At 49.0% G+C, this 12,309-nt stretch overlaps 1 protein-coding gene across 4 annotated transcripts in view; it reads left to right on the top strand.

Moving 5' to 3' along the window:
* Nucleotides 1–11,841, top strand: part of CAMK1D (calcium/calmodulin dependent protein kinase ID) — a 386,816-nt gene extending 374,975 nt beyond the window's left edge. Inside the window, exons 7-11 of one of the 4 annotated variants that reach the window (XM_012930343.2) lie at nt 2,647–2,759; nt 4,533–4,611; nt 8,686–8,773; nt 9,632–9,706; nt 11,207–11,841. In XM_012930343.2, coding sequence (XP_012785797.2) covers nt 2,647–2,759; nt 4,533–4,611; nt 8,686–8,773; nt 9,632–9,706; nt 11,207–11,299 — 448 coding nt within the window. In that variant the 3' untranslated portion in view covers nt 11,300–11,841. Of the gene's footprint in view, nt 1–2,646; nt 2,760–4,532; nt 4,612–8,685; nt 8,774–9,631; nt 9,960–11,206 lie in introns of those variants that run through there. The other 3 variants (XM_058669473.1, XM_004578466.3, XM_012930340.3) reach the window with 3 other exon arrangements.
* Nucleotides 11,842–12,309: the final 468 nt, after the last annotated feature.

The raw sequence follows: 12,309 nt of genomic DNA, 5'->3' as shown, positions 1-12,309 counted from the left end.
GGTATATTTAGGAGTTTTATTGGGGATCAACTTTTATTCGGGAATTTAGATGTATACTGTAGTTTTCCTTGTTTCCCAGTACTCTGGTCTCCATTACATCGTTTGTTTATGAGATCATAGGTGTGTATTTGTTTATCTTCAAATCTTTTTGTTTTGTATTTTGGATGCAGTAGTTGTTCTTTGTGGATATGGAAAATAAGTTGCACCTCCGGAACATTGATCAAGAACATGGGGATGGCAGGTGCAGAAGGCAACCTTGTGACCTCATGGCCTCAGCAATCCCACTTGCTTTCTGGGCAGGTGACCAGCCCACAGTGGCTCACTCTCCTCTCCCGCTAGCTCTACACAAAATTCCTAATGAAATTCCCCAGCCAGAGAGCTCTCTCGGTCCAATTTCTGCAGCTGAGACTTTACAGTGTTCACTGGCCACTCTGTTCTTGTCTAATGATCATTTTAAATTTTTCATTCTTAATTGGGTAGGCTGCAGGCAAGGCCCACTTCTCTTTTTTCTGTCAGACAGGCTGCCCTGAACAGAGTATTCCATAGCCAAAAACAAAGACAAAGAGCTAAGACCAGAAGAAATTGGAATATACATTAAGAAAACTGGCACAGGAAAAAATAAGTCTTTCTTGGAATTTTGGTAAAGGCTTCTTTTTTTCTTCCTTGAAGAAAAAGCCAAACCATAAAGTAAAACATACTTGGTTGTTAATAAACAAAAACCTCCCATCTCTGAAATTTAGGTTTTTTTTCCAAGACAAACCAGCATTTTGCTCCATCTGCTTTTCCTAATATGCACATTTCCTTGAACCCCAGTCCTTGTAGGAAAAATGTACATATCCATCTCCAGACCCCAGGCCTTCCCAGGCAGGAAAGTATGTACTTGGTGGTTTCAGAAGCACTTAGCTGCTGTTCATTTCACCAAAAGCAGCAAGTATTCAAAAATGAAAATTTCCAGGCACTCAGCCACTGGAATGACCTTGTGGGAATGGGTCTTTAAATGCCACCCACCCACTTGGTGTCGCACCACTTTACAGAGGGTTGTGGGCCATGCTCCGGTACAGCAGACAGGTGCCAGACAGCACCCTTGACAGGACAGCTGATGGGTGGCATTTATCACAGCCCATGTGGTTTGCCTCACAGGCCAGCAGCCTGGCGCTTCCTCTCCATTTGCTGTGTCTTTCACAGTGCCAGCTATGTAGGGGAGGTCAGAGCTGCTCTGGAGACAGATTTCTCTGTGTGGGGATTGCTGCAGAAGGAAGTTCACCACCCAGCTGTGCACCCAGCTGTTCAGACCCAGGCATGGCTGTCCGCTGCTCCATTCATTTCTAGCTGCAGCCTCAGTTGCACCACTCTCACTGTCCATGCCCAGTGAGGGACCCATGCATGTTGTAGGTCTTATCTGTCCTTTAGCCAGGCAGGCACATCGGAGGATGTTAGTCCCAGGACTAGAGCAGCTCAGAGTTGGTGAGCATCTTAGGGATTTTCTAATCTGGTCCTCCATATATGCAGAGGAGGAAAATGTGATCTGCAAATGTAGCTGTGGCCTCCTGATGGTAGCATTAGCACCGGAACCAAGAACAGAACTGGTGTGAGTCCGTGGCTTCATCAGAGCACTTGTGCTTCATGTATTCATCAGAACTCCCACATGTACTACATTTTTCACTAAGCGTCTGCAAGGTAGTTGCACTAACGACCAACCTAGCATGACCTTTGAAGAAATCAACCACAGAGTCAGTGGAAAAATAGGTGATGATATTCTGATATTGCAGCATTAGAACTTTTGTCAACCCCTGCTGATATTCACTGCATGTCCATGGGCAAGACTAGAACCTTCCAATGACCAGATTGGGTGAGAAGGTCAGTTACAGCAACTTGATACTTGAAGTGTTAACATTTCCTTTCCTCCTAAACATGTATTTTGTTTGTTCTTCCCACCAACTCATCATCTATCAGGGACACTCCTAAAGAGAGTAAGGTCAATATAGTTCATGTGCAAAAGGATGTCAGGTGAGTTTTGGGGTGCATGAGACTTGGTGGTTAAGAATGTTCCAAAACTTGGGGCCAGTACAGTAGCTCAACCGGCTAATCATCCTCACTGAGGCACTGGCATCCCATATGGGCACTAATTCATGTCCTGACTGCTCTGCTACCCATCCAGCTTCCTGATCGCAATCTGGGAAAGCAGCCAAGGATGGTGCAAGTCCTTGGGCTCCTGCACCCACATGGGAGACCCAGAGGAAGCTCCTGGCTCCTGACTCCAGCTTCAGAACAGGTCCACTGTGCATGATGCAGCCATTTGGGGAGTGAACCAGCAGATGGAAGTCCTTCTTTCTTTATCTCTCCTTATGTTTGTAAATCTGTCTTTCAAATAAAAATGAATACTTTCAAAAAAGTTCCAAGACGTAAGGTACACATTGATTGATTTGACTTGGCACCCAGTTAACTCTTTTTGCTGCTTGCGAGATCAGTTTGATGTCTGTGCCGCTGATGCCCATAGAGGGCAGTGTTGCTTGGCTGAAATGGTTTTGGCAGCCAGCGCAAGGAGCAGACCTCCATCATCCATGGACAGCATCTCTACCAGGCCAAGTGTGCACCCAGCTCGTGGGGCATGCAGACCCTCAGCTCTCATGCCATCCTGTCTTGCAGGCTATGCGGCTACCCTCCCTTCTACGACGAAAATGACTCCAAGCTCTTCGAACAGATCCTCAAGGCTGAATATGAGTTCGACTCCCCTTACTGGGATGACATCTCAGACTCTGGTAGGTGTCCCCCACCAGTTCCCCCTGCCCAGAGACACACACCCAGCTCTCAGTGGGCAGTTTCTCCCTGCCCCACCCCCACAGCCATGTTGATGCCAGAACCCCAGGCCTGCAGGCTAAGAGTGGTCCTTAGCCACTGAGGCTGCTACAACAGCATCACCAGAGCTGGGCACTTAAACAGCATCGGATGACAATTCCTCAGAGTCCTTGGGGTTGGTTTGGCCAAGACCAAGGTGCCCGGTGGGTTCAGTGTCAAGTGAGGACCTGCCTCCTCGTTCATAAGGAGTTGTCTTCTCAGCATGTCATTATGCAACAGAGGGCATAATCTATAGTGTCTCTGTTCTCTGGAGCACTGACCTCATTCACAAGAGCCGTGCACTCATGGCTTGACCTGGGAACGAGGCTTTCAACATAACGGCTTGAAGGGGATTGCCACATTCAGTGCCTAACAGCTCCTGGGCAGACTCCATCAGGTCCATATCTGGACCTGACTTGCCAAGTGAAGGGCAGGCTTGGGACATTCACCCCTCCTAGCCCTGTCGTGACCTGGGTGCTCCTGACCTGATGTTAGCTAAACTGAGCACTGACCATGTGTTGAGCCACTTGATACTTTGTGCCCATGTACCCCATTCCTCAGGACAGACCATCAAGTCGGCATGCAAGTCATGCCCATTTGACAGATGAGATGAGGAGACTGAGGCCCCAGAAGGTGAAATACCTGGACCCAAACCAGCTAGTGGGCAGATGGTGGAGCTGGGGTTAAAACCTAGGCTGTCCACTGCATTACTTCTGCCTGGGTTGTCATGCCGCATTAGTGTCCCTAGGGGAATAGAAGACCCACATGAGTAGGCCAGAGCTCTCAGCTTTCTTCCACAAGGAACTTCTACTCCATGCACCAAGGAGAGAAGGAGAAGGACAGGATAGGGTAGTGAACAGGACAGCATACCGCTTGATAGTGCTTGCCGAGCTAGTGAAGTACAGTATCTCGTTACTTCTGCCTAACTCCCTGGAAACACCTTGCTTGCTTCTTCCACCTTCTAAAGCCCAGGAACATTGTTCTACAAAACTATCAGGAAACAGTTACTTAAGTGGTTAAGGAGTTGTTTTGCATCTCAGATGGGCTCAGCCTGTCCTTAAAAGCCCAGGTCTGCAGACAGGGAACTGCCAGGCCTTGCAGTGTACCAGGTTTCAGGTCAGCACACAGCCAGCTCCCAGACAGTCTCAGTAGCCTGCTCTGGGCCAAACCCTCTCCTGGGACTGGCCCCCTGCCCTGCAGCTTTCCACCTCTGCCAGTGGTAATGTTCTGAGTGGGATGCCAAAGGCTTCCTCTAGCACCTAGGCCCAGGACCTGGCATGCTCAGTACAGATGCTGGATGGGTTTAGTTGCATCAGCCATGCTAGACACAAGGAGAGGGCATCACCCAGACAGCAGCTTACAGTAGTAGTGAGCTGAACGGAAGCACAGGATCACAAAGATGTCTTCATCCCTCTTCTCTGAACAAAAGGTATCACTTAAAGGCAGAATGGAGGCTGGGGCTGGAAAAGCAAGAGCTGCCTCCTGGTTCACTTGGTCGCCCCTGGAGTCCCAAGCTTTGCCTTCATCTTCCCCGCCCCTCCACAGTGCCCATGCCTTTTAACCATGAGGTTCCAGTAGAGTCCATGGAGGGCTGGTTTCCTGTCTTTATGTTACATCTCAGGCCCTGGGAGTATCCAGCCATCCAATCACAAGCTCCAAAATGTGATTCTTTCCCTTGTGTCTTCTCTTTGGAACAGCAAAAGACTTCATTCGGAATCTGATGGAGAAAGATCCAAATAAAAGATACACTTGTGAGCAAGCAGCTCGGCACCCATGGTAAGAAAAGTCACCAAGTCCATCCCTACCCTCCCTGCCTGCCTTGCTTCCCAGAGCCAGCTTTCTGTTGTATGTTTACATTCAGCAAATCCCCTTAGCAATAACTGCTCCTCTCTCCAGAACACACACGAGAAGCCAAGCGTGCAGGCCATAGCAGTGGCTGGTTCAGTGCACATAGTTGGTAGGGATCACTTTTATTGAAGGTAATTGCCCACTGAGGCGTTAAGACTGAGATTTCATTCCTTGAGTTTATGACTCAGGAGTTAAAGGGATTGAAGTGTTTTATATATGTAATTTTTTTTCCTTTAAGTTGTTTTTCCAAGTGGTGTTTCTTCAGTAAGAACTCAGGCTCATCGTCAGCTAGCTGTTACCTTGCACTTAGACTTAACTTCTCTGAGCTTCAATTTTCTCATTAAAACGAGACTAGGAACACCTAACTCACAAGGCTGACATAAGAAATAAGGAAACTATGGCAATAAAAGGATAAATACAGTGATGCGTGATAAGGCTTCATTCATTCCAACCATGAATGCAACTTGAGCATCCATTTTAATACAAATGCCACGTGTGGTAAAATACTCAATCGATGAACAATACTGCAAGTTTAGGACAAAACCCCTTTAGAGGCCTTCCGGAGAAAAGCAAGTGTCCACCTATTCAGTCCACCATCCCATAGCCACCATCCCATTTGCCCCTGGTCTATTCTGCTGGCTAAACTTGCAGAGGGATGGAAACCTGCTCCCATATCATGATGTGAGAAGGGGGTTTCTCCTCCAACACTCATATTGAACCCTGACTGCTGCCGGAATGTGAGGCTTCAGGATGTGATGAGGTTGTTAAGAAGGATTCCTATGTGTCTCCCAGAAGCTCATCCATTGCCTGCAGCTGCTTGTTTCAGGCAGGGTGGCCCCTTGGCTGCCGCCTCTTCCACATAGGCCCCCCGCTTCCCTCCCTGTTTTGCTGCCATGCACTGAAGCAGCATGGGGGTGACCCTTTACCAGCTGCCACCCTCTGATGTTGGGTTTCTCAGCTTGCATAGCCAAGAGCCAATACAATGAGATCTCTTTTCTTTATAAATTACTCCATTTCCAGTGTTCTGTTATAGCAATAGAAAATAGATGGAAACATTTTATTCCAGGGAAGGGCCTGTCCATAGCTCATTTATCCAGGTCACGCTGTTCTGCATGGCCAACCCTAATTGTATTGACACACAGGCTAAAGCGATGGAGGAGATGAATTGATCTCAAGTAACTAAGGCCTTGGCTCATGTGACTGCAGAGACTGACAAATCCATATCCTCTAGGGCAGACCAATGATCTTGCATCTGAACACAGTATGGAAGCAGAATTCCCTCCTCCTGTTTGGTTTTAAGGTTGTCAACTGATTGTGTGAGGCCCATCCACATTGTGACTGTCAATCTGTTTTACTCAAAGTCCACAAATTGCAATGCTAATCTTACCTAAAAGCACCCACTCTCACAGCAGCAGTCAGACTCGCTTTTGGCCAGATATTTGTGTATTGTGGCCAAGCCATGCTAACACATAAAATTGATCAGCACACTCCTGAATGTTCACTGAGACCCCACCTTCTGGGCTTTAGTCACCTGGGCTCAGATTAGCCATAAGGCTGTAGAAAAAGCATTTTAGGAATCTGGCTTGACACTGTCTGAGATGCACGCTAATCATCCTCAAGCCTATCTTAGTTTCCTTCCATATGCTAGTTCACTGGGGCTGAGATAGGCCAAAAGCCGGAGCTTGGAACTCCATCTGGGTCGCTCATGTGGACAACAAAAACCTAAGTACCTTGAGCCATCATCCGCTGCTTTGCCCAGATGCAGTGGTAGGAAACTGGGTTGGTAGCCGAGCATCCAGGACTAGAATACAACACTGTCATCGGAATGTCGATGTCACGATGCAGCCACATCACCTGCCATGCCACAACACCAAGCCTGTGTTGAGCCAAGTGACTGGGAAATTGCGGAGTCTGGGCCTTGGAAGGAGAGTTGTCCCCACACAGCACACAAGAACGGGGAAGAAAGCAAGGGAGTGGGTAAGCTTACTTAGTCACAAATAGTGAGTAGAGAAGAGCTGTAAGACATAAGCAGGTGGCAGAAGAGCAGATGGAGTAGATACCCTCTTTGTTGTAGGCACAGAGGTGAATTCCCAGGATCCAGAGGAAGACAGAAAGAGATGTGCTTGTCCATAGCTTTCCACACAGGTGTGTGCAGATTTATAAAGAAATCCCTGGTCTCAGCACCATCTAGAGTAGCAGCCTCAAGCTCCCACACTCACATATTATTGATGAACAAGGCTCAAGTGGGTAACATTGAACTTTGGGGACTCATGTACCCTGATTGTAGCTTCCCAATTTAGCGTGTGCAGTAGCAGCAGCCGTATCCTTGGGGCGCCCATCTGGGGAGGACCATGCTATACTCTTGTGCGCAGGTAGCTGCAGTGCCCCACCCACACACCACACCTCTAAGACAACAATCTCACAGGGAACATGTGGGCCACCTGTTGCTCAACCTGACTCACTCAAACAATTAGCAGTGCTCGGCCCAGGCAGTTCATGCCTCCTGCCACTTAGCCCAGTTTCCAAGAACTGGCTGCCACTGCCACTTCAGCATGGGTATTCTTTTCTGAGCGTGCAGCTTTGAAAACTGGGACAGGAGGAAACAAGGCTGTTGCGGGAGAAAACGCTTAATGAAGATGCCAGTGGTTCCCTTAATGGCTAGGTGACACTGGCATCGGACGCATGCCCTTCCAGATGTCCCTGTCTGTCTCACTGCTCATTGGCTGGGGGAAGAGACCCCCTGGCAGGTGTAGCAAGTGTAGCAAGTAGAAAGCCGATTTGCATGGGGCTCCTTTCAGGGTATCCTCTGGCCCCTGTGTGGTGTGTTCAGCCCTGCTGGGAAAAGAGAGGAATGTATTTAGAGGAGAAGTTGCCACGAGTGGGGAGTATCCACCAGGATCTTACACTCAGAGCAGCCTGGTACAGTCAGTGTCTCATTCATCAGCCATGTTTCCCATTCCAGTGTCAAGGCAAGTCTGGGTGCAGGTTCAATACATTATATCTTTAAAAAAAAAAAAACTTTTACTTGAAAGATGGGGGAAACAGAGAAATCTCCCTTTCACTTGTTCTCTCCCCAGTGGTTGCAGTGGTCAGAGCTGGGCCAGCCTAAAGCTGAAAGCCAAAAGGTCATTCCGAGTCTCCCACTTGGGTACAAGAACCCAAGGGTTTAGGCCATCCTCCACTGTTCTCCCAAGCCATCAGCAGGGAGTTGGTTCGGAAGAAGGGCAACAGCGTTTAAAACTGGCACCATATGAGGTGCTTGTGCTGTGGGTGGAGGATTAGCCTGCTCTATCACTTCACTGCTCTGATACATTATATCTCAGGGCAGCCTGTAGTTTAATAGTTTGGTTCCACAGGAAAGGGCAGGTGGAAGGATTGGAAACCAGAGGAGACTGAGACCAGAACAGAGCTTTGTCCAAATGGTGGGGGTGGGAGCACAGGCTTGGATGTAGAGGAAAGCCTGTGCTGTGGTTGGGAGGGTGTGTACAGGAGAACAGTGAGTTATGTGAGAGCAGGAGCATGGGGCTAACAGGTGTTGCTGAGTGAAGCCCCGCAGAGCTCAGCTCAGCCAGGACAGCCAGAGGGGTGCCCAGGGCCCCTTGTGTGTATGTTACGCCCAGAGCAAGCCAGCCTGAATGCCAGACCCAGCGGAGAAATGTGGAATTGGCTGGCCTCCAGCAGGAGCAAGAAGGTATCAGGGAGGGCTGGTTATCCATTGTGCTTCTGACCATGCAGGAGCTGGGATCAGAAAGGGGGGCCAGTTGGAATCAGGTAGCTGGTATCTGAGGACCCTAGAGAGGGTACATCCCCTTGGAAGATGATGCTGGCGGCATTGGCAAGTGAGTTTTAAGGAATGCACCATGGTAGACAGAGCAGCCTGGAGGGGCAGTGCAAACCACCTCTCAGTCAGCCCAACCCTGCTAAGGATGGACTGAAGCTTTGCTGGAACAGCACAGCCAGTGTCAGAGCCCCTTTGAAGAAGCCTCCCGGCCTGTGTTTCAGGATCGCTGGTGATACGGCTCTCAACAAGAATATCCACGAGTCCGTCAGTGCCCAGATCCGGAAGAACTTTGCAAAAAGCAAGTGGAGAGTAAGTCTTGGGTTCATGGAATCCACAGGACCTGGACCACTACCCCATGCCCCACAGTGTACTCTGCAAGGTGTGGTAAAGTTGATAACTGCCTGAGCATGGTGGGCCTGCAGCCCCAGCAGCTCACTCAAGTCATGAGGATGTGGAGGGCGGGAGCAAGCATCATGGTCTAAGGGGAAGCCCAAGTGTGATCACATGATCCCCCTGTGTGGTTCAGAGATGACGGCAGGGTCAGCTCCTCCTCATTTGCTGTGTCTTTGCTGGCACTTAGAATTGATGACTTCCATTCAACTCAAAGGTGAAAAATCCAAGCTATATTCATTAGCGTTTTCCAGTAAAAATTTGACCATAGAGGTTTTGTGATCATCCATTGATTACCTAAACTCTAGCAATGTAACTGAAGACCTGCTTTTTCTTAGTCCGTGTGATCACAGAGAGACTGTACAGAAACATAACCAATGCCACTGACCTACTTTAAGTAGAAGAAATGCTGTTTATTTAGGACAAACCTAGTCATCACAGGAAAACAAATGCAGTTTCCAAATGTCAGATTTTTGAAGTCTTATGACATGCCTTTTATTTTAAAAAGTCACTTTTATTAAGTTACGGAGAGATCTGTTCTACACTTATTCTATCTATATAAAATCTCTCCCAAATATATTTTGACAGCTAGAGGTTTGAAATGAATTAGCGGGTGTTTGGGAGAAGGTACCAGACCAGTCTCCTAGATTGGAGCATCGTGGGAATGCTTTCAAAAGTTTGCAGCGGTTAGAGTAACAGGATAACTGACAGGATGCAATTGGAGAGCCTTCTAATGAGCTGGCCTGTGTTTGCTTTCTCCCCTCTCTGTGATGCCAGCAAGCATTTAACGCCACAGCTGTCGTGAGACACATGAGAAGACTCCATCTTGGCAGCAGCCTGGACAGTTCAAATGCAAGTGTTTCGGGCAGCCTCAGTCTGGCCAGCCAAAAAGATTGTGCGTATGTAGCGAAACCAGAACTCTGTAGCCGGCAGAGTGGACAGGTGCGGGGGTGGAGATGAGGGACCTACCATCTGCCCAGCACCTGTTGGCCAGGCACTTTCAGTGTTTTATCCCATTGAACCCTCACAACAGCCCCGAGGCGTCACTGTGTCGTAGAATCACTTGATACCCATTCAACCCTAGGGACCACCAACGTGTGGCACCTGTGGGTAAGACATCTGCGATCCGGGTTCTCGGCTGTCGCGTTGGTCCAGACAGAGGTCCATGTGCTTTCAGAGCTGTCTCCCTCACATCTCATCTGCCCTTCACTTCCTGGGTGGAGGAAGGGAGGGCAGAGACACACGGTTTTTGTTGAGGATGGTGACCACTAGAGCTCACCTAGGGACGGTCATCAAAGCTTCGTGAAAAATGCCTCTTAGGAAAATACAACACACAGATTTCAAAAACTTTGAAAATAATTTTTTTGTTTTGAAAGGTAGACTCCCAGAGAAAGAGGTGCATGGTCAGGGAGAGATTTATCTTCTAGCCACTGGTTCGCTCCTCCAGGTAGCCACATTGCCCAGGGCTGAGCCAAAGCTAGGAGCTTAGAACATTACCCAGCACTCCCACATGGGTGTAGAGATCCAAGCACTTGAACCATCGTCCACTGCTTTCCCAGGCACATTAGCAGGGAGCTGCATTGGGAGCAACCGAACTTCAACCCATGTCCATATGGGACACCGGCATTGCAGACAGCAGCTTACTGCACAGCACCATAACTCCACCCCTTCAAAGACTTTCAATGCCCAAAGAAACTCACACTTCAATCCCATTTCCACAGACTTTTTGGAGTCCCTTTGCGTGTTTGTGTGGATTTGCTACTGGGTTGTTCCTGGGTTCCCCTTGACTTTTCCCATCCCCTTTCCCCATCTCCTCAGCCATGAACTGCCCCCTGCAGGGGTTACCAGCAGGTGTTCACCATGAGAGCTGAACTTCATTTGCTTGGGGTCTTCCAAGACCCCACACATATGCCTGGGAAAGGTTTAAGTGTAGCTGGGGAGGAGCTCAGCTAGGCATAGCGGTCAGGGGAACCTCTTTCTTTCACTTTTTTCTGTGTCAAAAACCACTTCCTGGCCAGGAGAACATCCACCCTGGCTCAAAAGCATGCTCAGGCTTTCCTTGTTCTGCATGCAGCTCTTGTGAGCAATGAATAGTTAAGTTCTTCCTAAGACAGTTAGTCTGATGCCTACTACGTAGTAAGTGCTCAATTGCTGGAACCTATCCCGTCGTACGGGCTTACTACAAAGCTGTCCCTGGAGAGAACTGAACACATAGAAACGGTTTTGTAGGGCTGGGTTAAAGGCAGACTCTGGGGTACCCTGCTCCCTAACCTCAGCCCACGTGGCACCGTGGCCTATGGGGAGGGAGCACCTGTTTGCTTCTGACATTCTGTGTCCATTGTCGTCTTGCAGGCCTGGTACCTTCCACGCTCTGTAGTTTCATTTCTTCTTCGTCGGGGGTCTCAGGAGTCGGAGCTGAGCGAAGACCCAGGCCCACCACTGTGACAACAGTGCACACTGGAAGCAAGTGACTGTCCCCGCCCCCCACCTGCCAGAGAGGGGGCGGGGCCAGGGGCAGGGAGCCACTCCAGCCAGACCCCAGCCTGCATGGTGCGCCTTCCTGCCTAGGACTGGAAGACAGAAGTTTTTTATGGCCATATTTTATACTGCGACTCTGAAGCGTTCATTTCTCACAAACTCTACTGACTCAAGGGGAGCTGTTCTCATAGGACCTGGTGCTGTACATAGGAATCCTGCAAAGCTCTAACCGACAGACCTGCTTCTGTTCTTCCCAGCCGCCCTCTAACCCATTTGGCTCTGTGTAGGCGACTGTCTGTGGTACATCCCCTTCCACCCCCGCCATCAGTGACACGCACACACACACACAAAGATTTCAACTGGATTATTTAAATATTGGTAAATATTGTGCATTAGGGTTCGATTTTGTTTTTCCTTTTAAGAAGTTTGTCCTTGCCAACCCTAGCTCTCAATGACCTGACTTCTCTCTGGCTTTGGCACTCTTTAAGGGTAGTTTTTTGTATGACCCGTTAAAGAGATTTTCCCTTTCCTCCCCTCCGAGGGAAATCTTCATGGTGTTTTTGGAATCTGTCTCCAAGGCTGAGAGCACACTTGGCTCCTCCTTGTTTTTTGTTTTTTTGTGTCCCCCCTGCTCTCATAGATGTCATCTCTGTGGTCCTGCAGGGCTGACCTCTCTCCAGGGGAACTTTGGGAGGAAACTTGCACATAAAAACTCCTCCCAGCAGCCCCTCTGGGGAAGACCCCATCCAGTTCTAGTCCCCAGGGAGGGAGCTCTTGGGCCATGATGGGTCAGAAAAAGGCAACCTGCTCCCTCCCCGCCCTTCCCCATACTCACACACCAGGCTACACTTCATATGTAGGCTGAAGAGCCACCCATAAACAGAGACATAGGAGCTTCCCTTATAAGCTGCTCACCCACAGCCCTCGTTTCTCATGACGGAGGGACAGGTGACAGCTCTGATCTCAACTATGCAGTT

This window comes from Ochotona princeps, chromosome 10, assembly GCF_030435755.1.
Source record: "Ochotona princeps isolate mOchPri1 chromosome 10, mOchPri1.hap1, whole genome shotgun sequence".
Taxonomy (NCBI): domain Eukaryota; kingdom Metazoa; phylum Chordata; class Mammalia; order Lagomorpha; family Ochotonidae; genus Ochotona; species Ochotona princeps.
This window is presented reverse-complemented; position numbering and strand designations above follow the sequence as displayed.